The sequence below is a fragment of the Acomys russatus genome, chromosome 26 (genome assembly GCF_903995435.1).
Source record: "Acomys russatus chromosome 26, mAcoRus1.1, whole genome shotgun sequence".
NCBI lineage: Eukaryota > Metazoa > Chordata > Mammalia > Rodentia > Muridae > Acomys > Acomys russatus.
In genome coordinates this window covers 35,036,782-35,059,621 of record NC_067162.1, presented here as the reverse complement: position 1 = coordinate 35,059,621, position 22,840 = coordinate 35,036,782, and the positions used below count along the sequence as shown (strand labels likewise).

The 22,840-nt window shown below is 46.1% G+C and overlaps 1 protein-coding gene across 1 annotated transcript in view; it reads right to left on the bottom strand.

Annotated features, from left to right (window-relative positions):
• Hydin (HYDIN axonemal central pair apparatus protein) overlaps positions 1-22,840 on the bottom strand; it is a 306,967-nt gene that overhangs the window by 98,410 nt on the left and 185,717 nt on the right. The window contains exons 28-40 of the mRNA XM_051168753.1: positions 21,133-21,310; positions 19,040-19,167; positions 17,036-17,169; positions 16,465-16,601; positions 16,139-16,266; positions 15,719-15,910; positions 15,260-15,409; positions 12,610-12,849; positions 10,632-10,800; positions 7,588-7,757; positions 6,430-6,616; positions 4,100-4,273; positions 497-711 (exon numbers count right to left, since the gene is read on the bottom strand). Of these exons, the coding sequence (XP_051024710.1) occupies positions 497-711; positions 4,100-4,273; positions 6,430-6,616; positions 7,588-7,757; positions 10,632-10,800; positions 12,610-12,849; positions 15,260-15,409; positions 15,719-15,910; positions 16,139-16,266; positions 16,465-16,601; positions 17,036-17,169; positions 19,040-19,167; positions 21,133-21,310 (2,202 nt within the window). The remainder of the gene's footprint in view (positions 1-496; positions 712-4,099; positions 4,274-6,429; positions 6,617-7,587; positions 7,758-10,631; positions 10,801-12,609; positions 12,850-15,259; positions 15,410-15,718; positions 15,911-16,138; positions 16,267-16,464; positions 16,602-17,035; positions 17,170-19,039; positions 19,168-21,132; positions 21,311-22,840) is intronic.

Below are 22,840 nucleotides of genomic sequence, written 5' to 3'. Positions count from 1 at the left end.
CGTGACTTCTCTATGACTTGCCGTGCTTTCCCTATAACTCTGCGCCACTCATCTTAGTGGCCCAATCCTTTATATTCCTTTAGTGCTGGTTTGAGCTGTGAGAAATTGCTATTATGGGATTCTAGAAACGGTTAACTATTGGCCACCTTCCATGGTTCAACTTAATTTCTTTTGTAGCTGTCTTCTGCCACCATTTTATTTCAGATAACATGTAAGCATGGCTATCTTCCTCAAAAGTCTCTCCACCAGTGCAGCTTGGGTGGGAGACGCTGCTTTCACCACCTTTACCCCTCTGACATCCAAGTCAGTGCCAGTAGCAGAAAGGCACTTGCTGGGTACCATATGGCTGTGTACTGATTTATGAAGGAGTGGTGTAGGGGAAGTCATGGAAACAGAGGATGCTGGCATGGCTGCAGGATGCCGAGGAGGAGGAGGAGGAGGAGGAGGAGGAGGAGGAGGAAGGATCCCAACCCTCCTCCCTGCAGTCCCTGTGCACCTGAGGTGTTTCTGATTGGTGCTGATGCTGCTGCTTCTGAGACCCAGACCAGTGGCTTTCCGCCTTGCCTTTGGTGAGCATCACGCTCCCACGCACACTCTTCGAAGGTTTCGATTCCTGGGTCACTAGAGTGAGTTCTGAGTTAAATTTGCCCAAGTTCTCAGCGCTTAGTCGTGCTGGTGCCCCAATATTTTGGGTCATTGAAGACTCCTGAGCTGTTAGGAGAAGGTAGAGTTTTAGTAAGAGTTATAATATGAAGGAAGTGAGCAGGGGACAGCACACTGAAACCCATGTTACTCACTTATAAACTATTGAGCCATCTTATGGCCGACTGACCTGGGTTGGAAGGAGAGGCTCCACTCACCAAGCATTGGATGATGGTTCCTTTAGGGTTCTGGGATTTTTTTTTTTTTCTGCCTGAATTAGTTACTTTTTTATTGTTGTGATAAACTACTATGCCCAAAGGCAACTTATAGACAAAGTATTTATCTTGGTCACTACCAACCAAGACCAAGTGTTCTAACATTTGAGCTATGGGGGGCATTTCTCATTCTTTTAATATCCCCTGCAGTGGTTGGGGCCCATTTTCTTTCCCAGCCCAGAGGCCAAGAGTTTCTTAAGTTGTGTGTGTATTAAGGCCTTGCCTTGGAAAGCTGACACTTTATCTTTTGAGGTTTTGGCAGTGGTAAGGCCAAGGAATAGCTGGGGTTCTTCCTGCCCTCAGCAGAGCTGACTCAAATGATGAAGGAGTCAAGCAAGAGGTGTATGGTTATTAGCAAATAGGACCTCCATTCACACGGTCCATTTCCTGTTTTTGTTCCTGACTCCCCTTGCAAGCAGGCTGCTACCTTCTCCTTCCTAAGCGACTTCCTGAAATGCCAGTGATTTAAGATCTACTTAGAACAGCTCTTCCTGGACTGCCTTTGTCACCCCTGGGCCTTAGATTCTTCAGATGGCCCTCTTGCCTGACATATCTGCCCTGACTCATTGTGCCCCCTCCCCTCCGGGATTCTGTCTTCAAAGATGGCCTAGGTCACTCTGAAGGAGACCAGGGGTGGAGAGCATATGCTTTGCCTCCTAAGCTACGGAGCACCCATGGTTCTCTAGGTCTTGGGGGAGACTCGGACTCACTATCTCTGCCAATCACTTCAGCATGTAACTCTCCAGAGTTTCCTCATAGCCACAATCCACACTGGCTTACTGTTTCCTGCAGCTCCCTCCTCCCCTCTCCTGAGGTTTGGGGGGTATGCACAGAGAAGCCATGTTGCACCTGCAGGGGGACCGGCTACTGCTGAGTTCTGCAGCACTTAAGGGGTATGCTAATGTCCCACTCATCATGCCCTTCACCTCGTGCTTCGCCACACCTGACACCTCTGCTCTGCTCAACTCCGCTTCCTCAGAGGCACCAGCTGCTGGCCTCTCGCCTCAGTCTCGACTACTTTTCACTCTGCATTCTGGCTCCCCGTCCACCCCTGTTCTTCACTGACCGTCCGATCTCTTTACAGTGTCCATGTGCCTCTAGCTGTTTCTCGTCCGTTGTGCCCTCCATATTTCAATAAGAGCTTCTAGAAACAACCTTAGCAAAAGTTTGCATTTGAACAAATGACTTCCTTTCTTCTTTCCCTTCCTTCCTCTGTTTTCCTGTCTTCTTCCTTCCTTTTTTCTCTACTCATCCTTGTCTTGTCACCATTTTGCCTCTGTCCCCTTTACTGCTCAATTTCTCTAAGCAGTGAGTCCAAACCACCACGGTCACAATAATGTGTATAATTGAAAAGTTTCCAGTAGCCACATAAAAGTAAAAAAATCAACTAAAATGGTATATTTTATTTAACCTATTATGTGAAAGTGAGTGGTCAATATCTAAGCCAAGCATAAAAACTGACACTGTGTTGTGCCTTCCCCTCTTCATACTGCATTTTCAGCGGCCCAGTGTGCACTGTGCTCTTGCAGTTCACCTAAGCGTGAACTAGCCCCAATTCAAGCACTCAGTCGCTTCCTGTGGCTAGTGGCTTTTGCTTGGCAAAAGCAGGCTTAGATTTAGCTATGTCATTCCAGCCTGCTGACTGTAGCAGACATCAAAAGCTGGTTAGGCCCTAACCCTTCTGCTGAGGCTCCCAAAGGCATCAGAAGTCTCTGGACCTTGAGACACCAACAAGGGCTCATTCCCTTGGTGCATTCAGAAGGTTCCGGTTCTTCCCGTTTACCGCTTCAGTGACTTTCTGTTTTTAAAAATACATCTTAGTTATGTGTCAGGTGATCAGCTAGCAGGTGTGAGATGCTATCAGGAACTTGTGTATTTGCTTTCTTGACCTGAGGTCCTCAGATGAAAGGATGGAGTCAGGATTCTTGGCTTATCATGGGAAGACCATACTAGCCTTTGCCTTTGTGAGATCCAAAAGTTCAGTCCATCTTCCTAGGCTTCCTTCTCCTCCCAGGATTCCTTTGAGAGTCAATGATGCCACTCTCCTAGTGTCTGTGGCAGGAAGTCGCTGTGATCATCCCTTCAGGTCTCCACCATGTATGTAGACAGGGAGCCAGCTGGACCAAGGCCATTTTTTCCCTGCTTTTCTATTGCTCCCTTTACATTATAAGAGTACTATTTTCCTACTATTGCTTTTGGTCATCTGGTAGATAGGTCACAGTCACCCCAACTCTTCTTTTTATTCGATAGAATTCAGACCCCTAATCAAAGCTAATTACAGTAGACCCTTCATACAGCCAGCCTTCCCACCTCTGATTTATCACCAACTTTCCTATTTCTTGGTCCTTCTCCTTGTCTCTATTTTTCCTGTTAATATTTGCCTGATCCCCAAAGCCCACTTCCATGAAGACTTCCGCAAACCATTGTTGGAACCATCTAGTCCCAAACTTGCTCTCTCACAGAAATGGAAACTTCTATAGTTATGGTTTCTTCCTCCGTGCCAAATGAATTCATATTTGTCTTCCCTCCAAGTGTCAACCACCAACAATGTGGGGTGTGTCTCTCATGGCACTCTTTTCTACTGGGTCAATCACATGCCTGCAGTGGGCACGGAATGAGATCTCTGCATGCATGCTAGGTAAAGAGAATTCTCTAGGATAAACTGGCCACATGTCACACATCAGCCTTCGGCCTGGCTATAGGAGAGGAAGCTCGACGTGATGCATAAAGGAATGGTCTTACCAGTGAGGCTACCTACCACTCCTTGACCAAAAGAAGCTAAGAGGAGCCTGAAGTGATAGATTAGTTGGTAAAGTGCTTGCTATGCAAGAATGAGGGCCTGAGTTCAATTCCCAGAACCCACATAAAAATCCAGTTGGGGTAGCATGAACTTATAAGGCCAGTGCCGGGGAGAAGAAACAGATGGCTTCTTCTACCTCACTGACCAGCTAGCCTAGCCTAACTAGTGAACTGTAGACCAGTGAGAGACCCTGTCTCAATAAACCAGGTGGGCAGCTCCTGATGCAGCACACATAAGGTTGTCTTTTGACTTTCACATGCATATGCCCTTATATGAATGTACACACACACACACACACACACACACACACACACACACACACATGCACGCACGCACGCACGCACGTGTGCATCCCCACCCACCCATGGAGAATGGGTCTTACCTGACTCCTCCGCTTCCCTCATGGACTGCTCTATAGCAGCTCTGATGCACAGCTCTCGGGCCCGAATCCCTGAAATGTTGTTGCTGTCTGACATGGCTTCTAGGACAACGGAGTCAATGTTCAGACAGGCTGCATTGTAGTACTTGGCCATGCTGATGGCATTGGCTGTCTTTCCTGTAAAAACAGCCAGAGTGCTGACTCTCATGATTGTCAGTCATTCCTATACAGAAGTCTGCAGAACAAGGGACCCCATGGAGTAATTTCTGAGTGCTTCACTTCCGAGAGAGCGGCAGCAGAGACAAAGACGCAGTGTGCCGCGAGTCAGAGCTGTGGATCCACTCCTGAGCCACTAAGGCGCAGGAGCATGACAGCCAACACCCTCACTGGGCGTTCCTCCTCAGGTTCAAGACCAGATTGTACTGATGATCTCAGAGGCTCTGTGCAGCCCCCACTGCATCTGATTCTAACAGGAAGACACATTTGGTTTCAAGACTAACCTGTTCTGGCTTGGTTTGTCTCATTTCAATCCACTTTTCATTAAAAAGTAGAAAACTCAGAAATAACAGCTGAGAGCGAAGAAAAGGGATCTAGAATCCACTCATCTAGATACTAGAATTGGCCAACAGCTGCTAAGTTTGCATTTATAAGCATGTTATGGATATTTTTTTATACAAATAAATGGTGGGTTGGAGAGATGGTTCAGTTAAGGGCACACTGGTTGCTCTGGCGACAGAGCACTTTGTTTCTCAACACCTGTAACTCCAGTTCCAGGGGATCTGGAACCCTCTTCTAGCCTCTGTCAGCACCAGGTACATGTGTAGACATGCAGGAAAGACAGTAATACATGTAAAATAAATAGAAACACAACAAATCTTAGGAGACAAAACAAAATGGGGGACTGGGGGTGTGACTCAGTTGCTAGAGAGCTTGCCTAGTATGCATGGAGCCCTGGGTCTGGTCCTCAGTGCCACATAAACAGGACCTGGTGGCACACATCTGTAATCCCAGCTCTTCAGAGGTAGACATAGGAGGATTAGGAGTTCAAAGTCATCTTTAGCTATATAGGGAATATGAGGCCAGCCTCAATTAGAATCTAAGAAAGGAAGGAAGGAAGGAGGGAAGGATGGAGGGAGGGAGGGAGAAACTGAAGGAAGAAAGGATGGAGGAGGAGAGAAGGGAGGGAGAGGGGGAACGGGTTACATGGGATGTTGAATTATAAACCCTAAAGATGCAGCCGTTCCTATCCCTGGAGCCTGCAAACATGTTCCCTTATGCAAAGGGCGATCATTTTGCAGATGTGGTCAGTTTGCAGATCCTACCGTGAGATACCACCCCGGATTATGGAGTGGTCTCAATCTCATTACAGGGGTCCATAGAAGAAAAAGGCAGGAGGGTTGACGTCAGGTGGTGATGTGACAGGAAGGCACTGGAAGAGACTGAGCTGCCAACTTTGAAGATGGGGCATGCTGTCCTGAGCCAGAAATGTGAGCAATGTTTGTAGAAGCTAGAAAAGTCAAGAAAACAGGCTGTCCACCCGTGCCTCCCAAAGGTAACCCAGCCCCATGGTTCCACTTAAGACTTAGAGCCTCCAGGACTGTTTAGAGGACGAATTTTTGCCTCTTCAAACTACTGAATTTGTGGCTTTTACAGAGGCAGTAGGCAACAGGTACAAATTATAAATCTAGGCTTGACGCTTTCTCCTCGTGGAAAATGGCAGGTCCTAAATATCTTTTCTAAAACTGTGCATTTTGTGTGTGGTGTCTGCATGTATGGACACCCATGCTGGCTTGTGTGGAGGCCACGGTTTGATGTCAGGAAGGATATCTTTCTTTGATGGCTTCTCCCTCTTACTTTTTAAGCCAGCATCTTTTACTGAACTTACCATTTCATCTAGACCGGCTGAGATGAGCCTCTGGGATCTGCCAGTCTGTGATCCCCCAGCACTGGGGCTACAGGCACAAACCACTGCCCTCAGCTTTTTATGTGGGGCTTGGGGGTCCAAACTCATGTTCGTCCCACAGCACTTTAATTATGAATCGTCTCCCTAACCTTGTCCTTGTCTTCATTGTAATACACTTGTATGCTACTGTTTTTCTAACTGTGATAAAATAGACACAAAACCTTTAGATCTCTTTCCTGTTCTGTTTTTTGTTTTGTTTTGTATTTCTGTTTTGTTTTGTTTTGTTTTTGAGACAGGGCCCCTGGGTACATGCCTCTGTTATCAGATGACACTCTTATGATCTGTCCTACCACAGCAGATGTTGCTGCAGTTCTGTACAGAGAGGACCTGGCACCTCTGATCACAGTCTCCCCTCAGGATTGTCACAAACCTGACAAGGGTGTCCCATGAATGATAATGGCGATGCCCTTCCGGTTCTTGGCCAGGCGGCCTTCCGCCGAGATGTCGATGCCCAAGTGGCGTGCGATCGCCTTGCTCACTGGGTTGCTCTCCACCTCTCCAACCTCCTCTCCGGAGTGGCTGTCTATGCTCTGGATCTTGTCAGCTGAAAGTTCAAACTCTGTGTGAGTGTGTGCACAGATGTGTGTCCCAGAATTTACATAGGTACCTAGGTGCCTATAGAGATGGGAATGGAGTTTTTTTTTTTTAATTTAATATTCTTGTTTTTAAAATGCCCAGTGTTGCAGCAGTCTCCACTCGTGGTACACAAGAATGCCTCATTTGGCTAATAATTTGTCTCTACATTTTAAAATAAAGAGGGAATAGAGAGGGGGGAGGGAGGGAGAGAGGGATTCATTGACTTGAATTCTGCTTGGAGGAGTCTCTCTTGTTAAAAAACAGAAAGGATGGCTGTTGTGGAGAGGAGTCTGGAGTTGGCTTTAGGGGAGCCAAGATAGTTCAGGAGACAGAGGCAGAGCCAGGAATGTGGAAAGGGTAGGAGGAAGGTGCCACAAAAGGTTAGGAACCACTCAGGGGCAAAGGTGTTAAGCTGGGTTGGGCTAAACGTGAGGCATGGCACCAGGAACCCCGCCTTTGCCTCAGGTTTATCTTTGTGTCCCCAAGTTTCATTTAGGATCTCAGAGAAGATAAAAGGCCAGAGAAAGGGGCCCGTGATGCTGGGAGGTGAAGTGGATGGTTTAAAGGTTTGGTCGGAGGGAGGCCTGGGAGAATACTCTCCTCGTCCTCAGAGTGTTTCCTTAAGCATTGCCCATTTGCTTATAATTTTAGCATTAGGGAATCAGGTCTTCCTCCTTCAAGTTAAAATGCAAGTGGCTGTGGCGAGAAGAACACATCACACACCAAGCTTCTCCACAGGCTTCCGTGTTCATAATACAGTGTGAGTAGATGGGCCATGTCTTCACCAGAAGGGCTATGTGGTGGGTGGGAAGCCACTGCCAGAGGCCCAGAGCCCTCTTTATATGGAGAAAGATGCCCAGGTATTGAACAGCCCTTCCATTTATGCTTAGCGAGAACTGCCCTCACCTCACCCCTCAGCCCCCACCCCAACAATGCTTGGTTACTTTGAAACGTTAGTTTTGTCCAGACTTTCTTCATCCTCGTCCTCATCTGGGTAGCTTTTGGCTTCAGCCATAGTGTGCCGCTCTTCCAGGTTGGATGTGACGGAGATCCCTCGGCTAAGTGATGTCCTCTTGGTGCTGGCAGAGGTTCCTTGGTCTGATGTGGTCATGTCTTCCTCTTCTGCAGGGGCAGCAGAGGATGAAAACACATGGGAAAGAGTTGGGAGGGGGCGCAAGGGAGATGGGAAAAGAGATGAGAAGGAAAAAACACATGAAATGGTGATGAGGGGGGAGGAGGAAGGAGAGGGATGCATCATGGGGGAGGGGTGGGATTGGAGGTGAATATGATCAAATTAAATTGTATAAAATTTTCAAAGAATTAATATAACTATATTATTTACTACTACGACTAATAATAATAATAATAATAATAATAATAATAATAATAATAATAATAGGAACCCGGTACTGACCATCAACCTGTACTACTTAGTCCTCACAACCAAGACACATCAGCAGGCTCTAGTACTTCCACTGTGCTTAGTGTTTCTTTATTTAAATGTGCTTAGACCAAAAGTGTATCTTTGCCGGGGAAACTTGGAGAATTACAAAGAGTCCTGAATTATAAGGTTTAAATTGTGAGTAAGTAATAAAGATTGAGATAGACACATGGTGACAGGGATTGAGGCTGGTTTTATAATTGTCAGAGCAGGAGAACTGCTGCAGCACAGATTTTTAATTTTCAGGCTTTCAGGACTATGTGGAGACCATTCTGGACAAAACAGCCTGGAGCCTGATTCTACCCTTGGCACCTCACCAGTTTCCAGTGTCACTGTCAATCAAGTGTGGCTGACACCTGTCAGGCCAGCACCCATCTTACTGTCCACTCTTCTGTAACATCTCAGTGGGTACAGTGGCCTGTAACAACACTGGGTGATCCCCTCTAGCCTAGTAAAGGCATCTGCTTTGTCTAGAATTGAGATGTAGCAAGAGGCAGCTGCCCTCCCTGGGTCATGGTCAGAGAAGGGAGGGAGAGTCCATGGCATAAAAGCAGTGTGAGCCAATGTAGAGATGACCATCCAGCCTGGGTTGCCCATGGGCCCATTCAGCTCTGCATCCAGACCATGGGACTTCAAGAGCAACAAGGCTCTCACCTGCCTCCATGAGGTCTTTTATACACGAGGCAGGCAGGCATGGCAGGTCCTGAGGTCGCCAGATATTCCCCTGAACTGAACTGTCTCTTTGATCACCTTCCTGACTTTCAGATCTCAAAAGCGAGGAGCCTTCTTCCCAGCCCTTCAGCTTGACACTGGCGTCATGGTGGTTAAGTTTATGCATTCACGTCTCCCTACATGCGTATACTAAAGCCTTAACCCCTCAATGTCTCAGAAGGTCACTTTATTTGAAAGTAGGCTCTTTAGATAGGTAATTAAGGTTTCTAGGCCATCCTACAGGTGTGTCTTGATTTAGTGTGCCTGCTATCAGCATAAGACAAGGACGGGACAGAGACCCACAGTGGAAAGGCACGGGAGGAAAAGAACCATCCATAAGAAGATGAATTTCAGATGATACAACCCCAGTGATACCTTGATCCATTATACCTAGCATCTAGAACTGTGAGAGCCACTTGCCCTGTGGCATTTGTAAAAAATGACTCCAGCAAGTTAGTGGTGCTGAAGAACTGACTAGAACACTGCGTGTAGAGCCAAATGAACATCTTCTGTCTGGTTCCTCTCTCTTTGAGAGACCACGAAGCAGGACGAGAAGATTCCATATAGACCATTAGAGTTCACCCCTCAAATGCCACACATTGTTGAGCTGGTCATAGGCTAGCTGCTGTCCCATGTACTAGGTTTACAAGCAAGGGCTATGAGGGCACATGTGATGGTCAGAGGGCAACCTTGGGTGTGGTCCTTACCCTCCACCCTTGTTTGTGACAGTTTATTGCATACTGCTGATTTTGTCAGACTAGCTGGCCCATGAACTTCTGGGGGGTCCACCTCACAGCTCTTCCAAGTAGTACTGGGTTGCAGACAGACATGCACTACAGCATCTCACTTTGTATAGGTTCTGGGGATCTGGTTCTCAGGCCCGGGTGGCAGGTACCTTATCCACCAAGCTGTCTCCTCAGCTCTGTGACCATTGGCCTTTATGAGGGCTCCTTGTCCAGTGGAAGATTCAGTAACAAAGAGCAGAGTTACACATGTGAGGGCTGTTGACACAGAAGAGAGTGAGGCTAGGGTAGAGCTAGCAGCTGATGGCTCAAGAATGTGTGGCATTTGAGGTATGAACTAATGGTCTATATGGAATCCTCTTGTCCTGCCTCATGGTCTCTTAAGGAGAGAGGAGCAAGACAAAGCAGAAAAGCGAGGCCACAGCACCGCTAGGCATACGACTCTATAAGTCAGAAACTGGCAGGCCTGGCTGCTCTGCTCAAGCACACAGGGCAAGGGATAAAATGATGCAGGGCTGCTGGACCAGAAAGAACAGGATTGTGAGATGTCAGCGAAGCCCATGATGGGTCTTGAGGACCAAGGAAGGGCTCTCCTTTTATAATGTAAGCTCCCCTGCTCCTGGATACTTGAACATGTCAGGGCATCAATTCTCACTGTGGGTGAGACATGTTACCCAGGCATGCCCACAGGAAACACCGGTGTATAGTGATTGTGGTCAGTTATGGGCAGAAAGATTGGGATAGGACTCTTGGTTCTTCTATACACAGCTGTACACTTGGACTCTCTATGCTCCAGATTCTGGGCCAATCCCTTGGCTCAGCATCTGATACACATTTTTCTAACTATAGTCACTGTTTCTAAGTCTCAGAAGCCCCAGATGCTAGTGAGAACAGACTGCGCCCCACCTCTGCATCCTTAACACAAAGACCATGGGACCTATTTTGTAATGGTCTTAAACAGGATACAGCAGGCACCTGTTATCTGGAACCTGGCACCTGGCAGGTACCATACCCACCCATGCAAGAGCCGGCTCGTCCCATGGCAGGGCTAATGGAAAATGGAACAGTGGCCCACAGCTCAGCTTTGTGTTGGGTCCTCACCGTTCTCCTGTGTCACACTGTCTAGGCACTTCGCCTTCATCTGCTCTTCTTTTGATTTCTTCATCTCCTTAAAATAATCGTAGACTTCCTGGGGAAGCTTCTCCCCTGGGTTCCGCGGGGGCAGCAGCAGGGTGTTGTAGGAGTCATAGCCCTTCAGTTGTCGCAACATCTGCTCGAGGGGAGATAAGAACGACTGTTGGCCTCGTTGGAGCTTTCCTTTCGCTCCCTGGCTTCACAGAAGCCCTGCTCCTGCCAGAGAGTGAGGTTTATAGAGGTGCTTTGTGGGTTTCACATGCTAGAGGGACCTGTGGAGAGGTCTAAAGGTAGAGCCGAACTCTCAGCGTATAGGGCTTACAAATCTTCATTTTGTTCCATACATACTCAAGCATTTCACATGTGGAGACAATTTTCTTCTTTCTTTGAAAATAGCACAACATGCTGGGTGTGGTGGTGCATGCTTTTAATCCCAGCATTTGGGAGGCAGAGGCAAGCAGATCTCTGTGAGTTCAAGGCCAGCTTGGTCTACAGAGTGAGTCCAGGACAGCCAAGGCCACACAGAGAAACCCTGTCTCGAAAACAAACAAACAAAAAAGTAGCACAACATATTCTTCTAATAACGAACACATAGAATTTTATTATCCACTCTTGAGTGTTTCATTCTTAAAATGTGATCACATATCAGCTAATGAGAAGGCTATGTTCTGAAACGCAAGATATGCATTATTAGGTGATTTTGTCATTGCTCTAAAACCAAGATGGCTATGATGTCACTAGGTGAGCTAATCTTATGAGATGTTATACACGTAGGCTATTGTTAACTAATAAATTAATGGGGCCATAAATTATGATGACAATAAACATGAGAATGTCATGATGAAAGTCATTATTCTGTGTACTAACTAGCAATAAAAAAGTAACTGATAATGGATCTTTAAATGGAAACAGTAAAAAGGAAGCCTTGGAATATCAGAAAGAAAAGGATGGGTAATGGAAAGATTAAAAGGATAAATGCTTTTCCTTCTCTGTGGTTTTTCTAACAAAAATTATGTTAATTTCTATAAGAAAAGATTAAAGATAGTTACATTAAAATGAGGAGAGTGAAACCTAACCGGTTGTGAGAAGTTACGTAGATATAATGTAATGCGTATAGCAATACCTAAAGAAGCTCTATAAAGAGACATACTAGAAAAATGTTCCAGAGAAATTGAGATGGAATGCTAAATAACATTGAAAGGACTGATAAGAAGGCACAGAGTATACAGTATACAGAGAACAAAAAACAAAACCAGCAAAACAAAAGGGCAGATGTAAGTCTTACTACATTAAAAACAATTACATTAAGTGTAAATGGTCTACATATTCAAACTAAGGGCAGAGACTGGCACAGTACGTACAATTTAAAACTGTATGTATGCCTTTGTGTGTGTGTGTGTGTGTGTGTGTGTGTGTGTGTGTGTGTGTGTTGATAGTCACTATCTTTCTCAATCACTCTTTATCTTTTTTTTTTAACTTGGTCTTTCACTGAGTTTGAGGTTCAGTGATTCAGCTATCCTGGTTGATTCTAAGGACTCTTCAAGGAATCCCACTGGTCTCCCTCTTCTCCCCCAGTGCTTCAAGTGGATACTGGAGATTGAATTCAGGTCCTCATGCTTTAAAGGAATGAACTTTACTGACTAAGTCATCTCCCAAGTCTGTATTTTTTTTTAAAGTGCCCCAATTACAGGAGGTCTAAAAGAAAGTAATTTAAAATATGACAATTTATTACATGCAGTTCTTTACTGTGAAAATGTTGACCATAAACGTGCATTGGATTTTTTATTTGTTTAAAAATGTGTATTGGAATTACAAAAAGTGGTAAATTCTCAAGGGGGTAGAAGCAGGTGGAGAAAGTCTACAGAGAAGGGATCGCTAAATTGACAAGGAAAGAGGCTGGGGCCTGCCATGTCAGGAAGGGTGTTTGGTTTTGGTCTCTGCTCACCTTCTCTTCTAAAATATACTGTTGGTCGAATTCCAGGGAGTAAAACTCAATGGGGAAGTTGCAGGGGTTCCTCACAATCACCTCAGCCTCATCTCCTGAGGCATAAGGCAGGAGGGGCCCCAGCTCCAGAACGGAAGGGCTGAATTCCAGGCGTGGCTCCAGCCCTTGACCCTGCGCTACAAGCACGAGCTTCTGAGTGCTCTGGCCGATCTGGAACGTCAGGGACTGGCTGTAGAATTTCTAGAAAACATGAAAATAAAAGACTTTTAACCCCACTACATCATACAGTGTAAAACTGAGAACCACCAAGGGTACAAAACTCCTTGACCCTCAGTGAAAGGAGACACGTTTTCCTCGGAGCTGTGGAAGAGGAATCACTGTGGCGGTGTATTTGTATGCTGTGTACATAGCATTCTAGGCTCAGCCTCTTATAGCAGGCCTTCTGATGTCATCCTCAGGTCTTTGAGTTTCCTGCCCTGGGTCCAAGGCTGCCAATTCCCACAGGCAGCAAAGGCTGTAATAGAAAAGCCAGGGAAGTAACTCCTAACGGGAGCAGTGACTTGCACCAGTGACTATCAGGAACACATCCCACATCCTTAGTGATATCTCCCTCAATCAGAAGTGACCAAAAAAAAAAAAAAATCCAAAACAAGGCTGAGGATAGCTCAAGTGCCAGTACCACAAAGAAAAATAAAATAAAATAAAGCCCAAATTGTGGCTAAAACCTCATTAGTCTTAAGATTCTCTCTCTCTCTCTCTCTCTCTCTCTCTCTCTCTCTCTCTCTCTCATATATATATATATATATATATATATATATATATATATATAAAATATTACACATATATAATATAATATATCACAAATATAATATATAACATATACAATATATATGAGAGGGATACAATATATATTATATATATGAGAGGGGGCGGGGAAGAGTGCTTGTCTGCATGTACACCTGCGGGCCAGAAGAGGGCATCAGATCCTAGTACAGATGATTGTGAGGCACTATGTGGTTCCTGGGCATTGAACTCAGGACCTCTGGAAGAGCAAACAGTGCTCTGAGCCATTTCTCCAGCCCCTTAAGACACTCTTAAAAGCAGCAAGCCTGTTGCTAATTTTATTATAAAGTCATGGGGAAGTCAGATGTGCTGGTGTACATACCTGCAATCCAGCAGAGGCAGAAGATCACAGCAAGTCTTAGGCCAGCCTGGTCTACTTAGCAAGTTCCAGGCTGGCCAGAGAAAAAAATCATGAGGAAGAGGAGAAGGTGAGGAAAAGGGGGAAGGAGGAGAGGGGAGGAGAGGAGGGCCAGGGAGGGGAGGAGGAGGAGGACAGGAAGAGAAGCTTCAGTGTGGGCGGCATTAGTGCGGACTTTGATAGGTGGGGCACAGGCTTCACTTTAGAATGGAATATAAAGTTATTCACTTTTCTACTTTCCTGCTGCAGACGCTGAAGCATTTTTTTCAAAGCTATTATGAGGAAAATGGGAGCTAGCCACATATTATATAAAATTCACATAGATTTTTCTTATAAAAGAAAATATATGAGGCGTGGGGGGTACGTGCCTAAGATCCTGGCACTTGGGAGGCAGAGGATCAAGAGTTTAAGGCCATCCTAGGTGCTACTTGGCGAGGTCCAGGCTACCCTGGTTTTTATGTAGATAAAAATCCATCTTTGAAAATGATCAAAATGAAAACATCACTTGGATGTCTTAAGCGTTGAATAAGAGTCGCCATGGTGAGACTTCTGGAGAGCCTCTCTAGTTCTGGGACTTTATTATCCTTGTCATGTTCTCCATTAGGAGAGACTTTGCACTGATGGTATTTAAAGAAGGGACATTTATGAGGCTGGGGGGCAGGGGAGGTGCTTTCTACCAGGAAGTGCTGGCTACCACAGTGACTGATGGTTCCTGCATCTTTCCTGTTAATAGTTACTGGGTCACTGATAACATACAGAACAGTGTGCTGGGTGCTCTCTTCAGTGTTGTCAGTATTCCAAATGACCCTAAGAGCCATGGATGCAGCTTAGGACCAGCTTATCTGAGATCTCAGTGCCCAGCTGGTCTTGAATTCTGACTTGTAAGAAGGTAAGCACAAATTGTACAGGCTCTGGTACCTGATGCCCTAAGCAGCCTCGGCAAGGTCTCCTGAAATGAAACACTTTACTATTCCGGCAGTTGCAGTGTTTAAGAACTAGGAAAGGCAAAACAGTCATGTCAGTTCAAATGAGATTTTTCTACTGAGTGAGTTTTAATATGAAACTTATGAACTTTCAACCCCCACTTTTTTGAGCTTATTGGATTTCAGAATTGCAATAAGAGAGTTGTGATATGGGAGTATTATTGCTTTTTATGTTACCTACGAGCAAGCTGAGGCTTAGCCAGACAAGTGATTTGTTCACAGATACACAGCCTGCAGATACAGAAGCAGCATGCCACTAATACCATGCAGCTGCTGAGGAAGTTGGGAGCCACGCCCACTGAGCCACGCCCACTGAGCCACGCCCACTGGGCTATGCAGCAAGTTAGGTGAACTTGAGCATGTCACATTCAGAATGGAAGGCATGAGTTTCAGGCATGGGCTGTTCAACCTTTAAGCGACCCGGAAGTAAGATCGCTACAAGCCTCATTATTTTTTCCAAGCTTACCTCTTCTTTAGGCATGAATTTCACTTGCACATTGGCCCTCTCACCAGGATCCAAGACTCCAGAGGTGGGTTGGATCTCAAAGATCCGAGACTTTGGGATCATCTCAGCCCGTAGTTTCCGTCTTAGATACTTTGGTATGTGCTTATTCATCTGGATTATAAATGTTAGACGATTAGATCGCGGGCGCGGGAAACAGATCTCTTTGATTTACCGCTCTCGCGAGCTGCGTTTCCTGGGCACTTTCCAGGAATCGGGGTATATACTGTACAGCAGAGGCAGAGAAGGTGAGTGCGGCATTCTACCCAATGGCGAGGCCGGGTCCTGCTCTTGGTGCCAGGCTTAGGGACTGGGAAATGGTTAGTGCTGAGAGTCTTGTAACAGGAAGTTAAAGCGACAGGAGAGGCCTAGGATCCCAACCCTGACTAAAGCGGAAATGGAATGAAGGGAAACACAATTCACCTTGTTAGTGGGCTGTGGGGTGTGGACAAACCATTCGCAGGGGACTTGGAGATGGTTGGAAAGCTGGATGGTCTCCACCATGCACTGCCCACACTGAATTGTAGCAAATTCTACTTTGCTGCAGGACAGAGTCATACTTGGAATAGTCACTGTGGCTTGGAGCAGGAGGTTAATGGTTGGCCCTCCAAAGACCTGGAATGGGCAGAAAATTGGGGTTACCGCGTGGCTTGGAGTGAGGAGACACCACTGCTACCATCACCACCGCTGCCAAAACTGTCTCAGGCTGGAGATGTAGCTCAGCCATGGAAATCTTGTCTAGGGATGCTCAGAGCCCAGCTTTCCATTCGCGGTACTGTATCATCTTGTGGTTCTCAACAGGACTGGTGGGAAGGCCAAGTAGGTCCAGTGGCGCTGCCGTACCTTGATGGGCAGAACGACTTCTGTGGTGCCCATGGGAAGGTTGGCCCCTTGCGGGTCGCATCTCACTTCAAATATTTCTGTCTCACAGTAAGGTAGATTCTTTACACGGTCTAGTTCAGTACTGAAACCTGGACCGAGAGACAAAGGATTCTTTTGTTTTCATGAGCAAGGAACATAGCAAGTAGAAGCCGCTCTGCGTGGCAGGCACTCTGGGGGAACGCTGACCAAAGTATCACCGAATAGCCCAGAAACTCCTTCAGCTGAGTGTAGACACAGCAGGAATGATTTCCTTGGAGTAAGGGGGCAGGCAGCCGGGCTCCTGGTACCTGTATCGTGGAGGACTTGCTTTTCTGCATGGAAGGACACTGGGAAGTGACTGGTGTTGGTGATCTTGATGATGTGGGTACGGATGTCACCAAGCACAATGTAGCCAAAGTCCAGGATGTACTCTGGGAGCTGGATTCTGAAACAGTTAAGAAGCTGTCCTTACTAGTCACTTTCAAGCCTGGGAGGCCCCTTTCCCCAAAGGGAGAGGGTGCGTGTCCTCTCCTGCATGCAACTTGGTTTTTCATGGCAGAGAACGGCTAAGACAGAGACTAGAAACTCCACGCGTCCCTCACAAGTCCACAGGTGTGTTTTGGCCGTTATCTGGCAGCATGTCCAGTATGGGGGGGGTGGGGGACACAGACCTCAGAAATGGGGCCTGTCTACCGGACATGGTGTTCTGGCTTGAAGAGCCGGGACTGCCTGCCTGTCTTGACATTAGGGAATGGCGGCTGATATGAGGTGTGTGGCTTTCCGTCCCAGGGGATCAGTCAGTATCTCCGGAGACACAAAGAACTGTTTGTTTCACCACACTCTGAAGTGAAGGCAACACAAACACAAAAAGGCCCTCACTTGGCTAGTTTGCGGCGACTCCGATGGCTGAAGTAGTAGTCCTCTGAGGTGTTGGAGGAGATGGCCGTCTGGTGTCCCAGGGCGTAGTCTTGGACTATAAGTCGTTCTACTTCCATCTGGAGATGGGCACTGATCTGCACCCAGAGGGAGAGCAAGTCAGAGGATTGTTCTAGAATATGTGTTCTCCATGTTTATTCACTGCTGGTAAAAATTTTTTTCCACTTATTCGTTATGCTTCCCATGTTTTAAATGCATGCTACGTAACGATGAGTTTCACAAGGGATAAATGCTCTGCACTTATTAATGAGGAAGATTTTTAAAAATACATATATATGTTTGTGTACTGCATTTGTGCCTGTTGCCCATATAGTTCAGAAGAGGACCGCAGATCCCTGGAACTGGAGTTAGGGATGGCTGTGAGCCACTGTGTGGATGCTGGGAACTTAACTTGGAACCTTTGGAAGAGTAGGAACAGTGCTCACATGCTGAGCCACCTCCCTCTCCAAACATTTTTAAAATGTTTGACATGGGCTGGCGAGATGGCTCAGCAGGTAAAGAGGCATTTGCTGTCAAGGGTAAGGCCCTGAGTTCAGTCCCTGGTGGAAGGAAGAACTAGCTCCTGAACGCTGTCCTCTTACTGTGCCACTTGCTCTGTGGCATATGCACACTCCCCTGACGTAAATATAGAATAAATATTTTAAAAAATAAAATGTTTTGACAGATTTTATTAAGTACCATAGAGCTACTGTGCGTTTCCTCTTGCAAGATTTCAGCCACAATGGCCATTTTTATAGTCCTATGCAAGGACACAAGGTTAGGATGTTCTACCCCTAGTTTTTTTTTTCTTTTTTTAAAAAAAGTTTTATTATGTCAAGAGGTATGTCTGTGGTTATGTGTGTCTATATGTGGACCTAGAGGCATTGGATCCCCTGGAATTTGTGTGACAGGTGGCATGGCTGCTACACACATGAACTCACATGGTCTGTGGTTACCTGCACCAGGAGATCAACTCAGCTCAAAATTCCAGCATGGAGTGGGCGGGGCTTCCAATGCTCCACCCCTCACCTAACAGCTAATGGTAACTGGTGGCTGCTAAGGGAGGGAGACTTTTCTGGGAGAAGGCTGGGCACTGGTAGGTTGTTGGTGCCCTGGTAGATGACCTCATACATATCAGCATATGGGCAGCTCTAATTGGGTTTGGTTGATTAAAAAGGGGGCCATGAAGCTGGGAGGGAGGTAGGAGATATGTTGGGGTGACGGGGGAGCTGGAGTGAGAGTGGGGAATTGCATATGTGACTAAGATACATTGTTTTAAAAAACAAAGATACATTGTAAATGTGCAGGAAATTTAAAAAAACAAAAAATAAAGCAATTTCATGCTCAGTGATGAGCCATCTTGACTCATTTCCCCTCCCCCCTTGCCCACTAAAGCCTGTTTTTCCTTCTGAGTTTCCTCTCCCAATACACCCTCTTCATGATGCATCCAAGTGAACATCATCCCCACCTCGTTCCATGGGCAATCAGTCCTGACCATTCCAGCTCTGGAATATTCCTTGTCCCCACTCAGTGTTCTCTCTTTTAATTGTCATCACCACTGTCTGCACCACTACTACCTAGAATCATCCCAACAGCTTAAAAAAAAAAAACAAAACCAACCTATCCCCGATATCTGCTCATATTCCTTTAAGCCCTGTGGCCTTAGCCTGCCACAAGACAGCTACGGGGATCTTTCAGAGACACAAACCCAATTATGCCATAGCACTCCTGGTTAAAACATTTCAGTGGCTTCCTCTTGCTCCCAGGAGAAGTCCAAAAATCTTAATGGGTTCTCCTGATAGCTGCTCACCTGTGGCCTCATCTCGCCTTCTCTTCGTGGCCCTCTTTTGCCTTGGGTGTGTTGTTCTCCACTCTGTTTCTGGGGTGTCCCATGTCACCACCCCACCCGCCTTTGCACACATGCTCCCCTCCTCACGTGCATTCTGTGCAAGGTGGAGCTACTCTCACCTCTGTGGTCTCCTCTTCAGTGATCTCCTCAGTTATCACCTCATAGTGATTGATAGTCTCATATTTATTGTACTCTTTTTCCATGTTTTTCTTTGCTTGCTCCAAGAAGCGTTCATACTTGTCATTGCCTGTGGAGGGGAGGGAGCCAGGCTGGTCAGACATAGAGGTGTGCTATGCCTCATCTGGGGGGAGGGGAAATCAGGAGGAAAGAATGCTTTGACACTTCACCTACCATATTTTCTCTACTTTGGAGAGGCAGGTAATTTGTGAGTGAGTTGAATTTGTGCCAGAGACCTCACTGAGATTAATGACACGACACATGAGCTCTGAGCATGAGGCACTAGCAGGCTCATATGGAACTCGCTCAGTTCTCACACTAAACCTTCTACACCCTACATGCATGTGTGCAAAGGCGGGTGGGGTGGTGACATGGGACACCCCAGAAACAGAGTGGAGAACAACACACCCATTGTCCCCTTCAATGCTGGACAAACTTGGAGAGCTGGTCACTTTTTCAGTGGTTTTTCACACACTAAGTCCCTGGTAGTTAACACAAAGGATGTGCTGGGGTCGAGCTACTTTAAATTTAAGTGAGCCACAGTACCTTTAATGAAGGAGTGTTGACAATTGGCAGAGGGATTTCAGACACTAGGATTTATCAAAAGTCTCTGCAAATGCTTTGTAGGTAAGGGTAGGCAAAGAAATTAAAAAGCCTACTGTGAAAAAAATGGGAAACACAGAAACTGTAGTCAACACGAGGGCTTAAGACCAAACAGTGTTCAGATCTGAGTAACTGTGAGGCCTTCCTGATAACCACACCTCTGTCTTATGATGCTGACAGGGAGCCTGATCTTCGATGGTGGTGAGGCTAAGGTCTCCTTCCTGACCCTCGCTGCTGGCGAGGTTCTGGATCGACAAGTTCCAGCATTTGTGGACCAAAACTGTTTGGGAGAACAGTGCGTCTGTGTTGGAGCTGTAGAGACTTTTTCTCAATGTTATCCACTAGCACTTGAGTACAGCCGCCGTTTACACACCACTTCTAGTGTATCAGGCAAGCTAAGAGGTGGGTTGAAGGGCGTGGGGGGATGTGTCTAGGCTCCATGCAAACACCATGGCATTGTGGGAGTTATGCATGTGTCGTTCAGAGCCAAGGCCCTGGAGCCAGTCCTGGCTGGATCCTGAGGACTAAGGGTATGTACGGAGCTTGGTCACCCTCCTTTGGCTGAGGCTCATGCGTTACAGTGTGGTCTTAGCTTTATTAACGTTTATATTATATGAACTATAACACAATGTAATATGAAGGCATATCATGCTTTCAGGAAGCTGATAGTGATCATTTGATGGATGATTCATTTAATGGAGCAGGTGAGTTTGTAACTTCAGGAGCAGGAGGGCTGGGAAGTGGGTTTTAGTCTCAAACAGTGGGGAAAGTGGATCCAAGGAATGCGAAGGAAAAGGCATGAAGAAAAATCAGCTTTAACTGATCTTCGGTCCTGCCCTGGCTAAGGAAGAGATCAGTAGAAGGACTGGAAAGCCAAGTATTGGTACCTACCAAGGCAGAATTACCAACCCGTCACAGGAAGGCAGCTCTGGGGAGCACATGGGGCTAGGCACATGGGCAAATAACTAATAGTATCTAGTTTCTGCCTTTAAGCTTGTAACCCCTAAGGGCTCTGGCTGCTTTCCTGTGAAGGTTCTATTGTGAAAGCTCAACTGACTATATATCACACTTCAGCTCCATCACAAAAATGCCAAGCAAGTTACTGGGACAGGAGACCGGGAGAGACATTTCGGCTGAAGGAATGCACACTGGCCCAAGTGTCACCACCTCTGGCGGGGGGAGGGCATTTCCTGACCCTTTTATAGGGACGTCAATGATAGCAAAATTGGCCAGGCGTCTTAACTTGCAACGGCCACAGCTTGAGTCGAATTTAACACATGATTTATTAGAGAAGATTTTTTTCAAACAAACAAAATGACCAAACAAAGCGAGTAGCCACCAACCTTCAAAGATGCAAAGCAAAGCTAAAGAAAACACTGGTAGTTTTTGTCCCCTGGAGGGGGCATTAAGTCACTGCAGTGTGTGGCGGTACCTCGGAGGTTCCTGTGCAGGTCAAGGCTGATCCGTGGAAAGATGCCCTCTCCGTACAGAGTGATATTTTCTGGGACCAGATGGGCGATCTGTATCTGGAAGCTTCTTTGAAAAACCTCAGGTATCCCAGGCAAGTAGTAAACTTTCAACACCTGCTCCTTTTTTGATTGGATGAACCCCTGCGTGGTAAAGAGATCAGAGAGAGCTTGACAGAGTGCAGAAGGCTCTCTCCTGTACCTATAAAATTGACAAGTGTTTTTTTGTTTGTTTGTTTGTTTTTGTTTTTGTTTTTTTCCTTTAGCGATTTTGCAGTACCAGGCTGGCCTTGAACTCACAGGGATCCACCTGCCTCTGCCTCCCGATGCTGGTCTTAAACGTGTGCACCACCACAGCCTGCCTGTCTAGCAAGTTGTATGTTGAGGTCTTTGACCTACTTAGGCTTGGATTTTGTGAAGGGTGAGAGATGAGGATCTAGTTTCATTTTTCTACCCATTGAAATCCAGCTTTCCCAGCGCCATTTGTTGAAGATGCTATCTTTCCTTTGATGAGTATTATAGGGCCATCAATTCTGTTCTGTCAGTCTCTTTGTATATTCCGGTTTGGGTTTTTTGTTTTTGCCCATCCCATGTTGCTTTTATCCCTCTGGCTCTGTAGTGTAACTTGAAAGCAGGTGCGGTGATACCACCTACAGGATTTGTTTGGTTCGGAATTAAAACAGGGAAAGCACTCACTTTTGTAAGTCATGAAGGAAACTCTAAACTTTCCCTTTTTAACCACGAGGCTGGTAAAAGTTACCAACTTTTGGTGAGGACCTGCCTCACAGGAGATGCCTCTATACCTCTGTGAGGCTTCAAGAGCAACAGGTACACAGGGAAACAGTGTAGAAGTCAGCCATAGTGGCGTATGAATAGAATTTCAGTACTCAGTGGAGACAGGAGGATTTTTATGTTCAAGGCCATCATGGGCCACCGAGAGAGTCAGAAAAGACTAAACACAACACAGAGAAACAGAAGGAAACATTTCGTGTCCTCATGTAAAGTGGGCAGTACACATAGCCTATGGCTTAACAATGTCACTCTTGGCAGAAGTCCCTAGGAAAACACCTTCCTTTGGGGTATGTAAGGGGAAATTCATAGTGGAGTTGTTTTTAATGAGAAACTACTGGCTAAGTCACTGTCTACAACTAAATGTGGTTTCAGTGGAAACTGGAAAACTACTTTCAATATGGCTAGAAAGGGAACATTATTCAGTAGTGAAAATGCAGGAACTATTGCTACAATGCAACAATACTGATGAATCTTAAAAATCCTAATGCTGGGTGAAAACAAGCAAGTTGTCAAGGATTACATCTAATTGTACCATTTAAGTTATTTTATTGTATGTGTGTAAGTGGTTTTGTGGACCATATATGGTGGTGCCTGTGGAGGTCAGGAGAAGACATCAGATTCCTTGGGACTAAAGTTACAGATGGTTGTGAGCCAATGTAGCCACCATGTAGATACTGGCATTTGAAACCAGGTCCTCTGGATAAACAGCCAATGCTTGAGCCACCTCTTTAGTCCCAATCGTGCTGTTTTAAAGCAAAGCTTCAGAAATAGCAAACTTAGTTACAAGCACACAGGGATAGGATGATCCAGGACAGGACCCCAGCATACATACCCAGCTACAGATCCGTACATATATATTGGCCACAGCCCATGTTAACAATG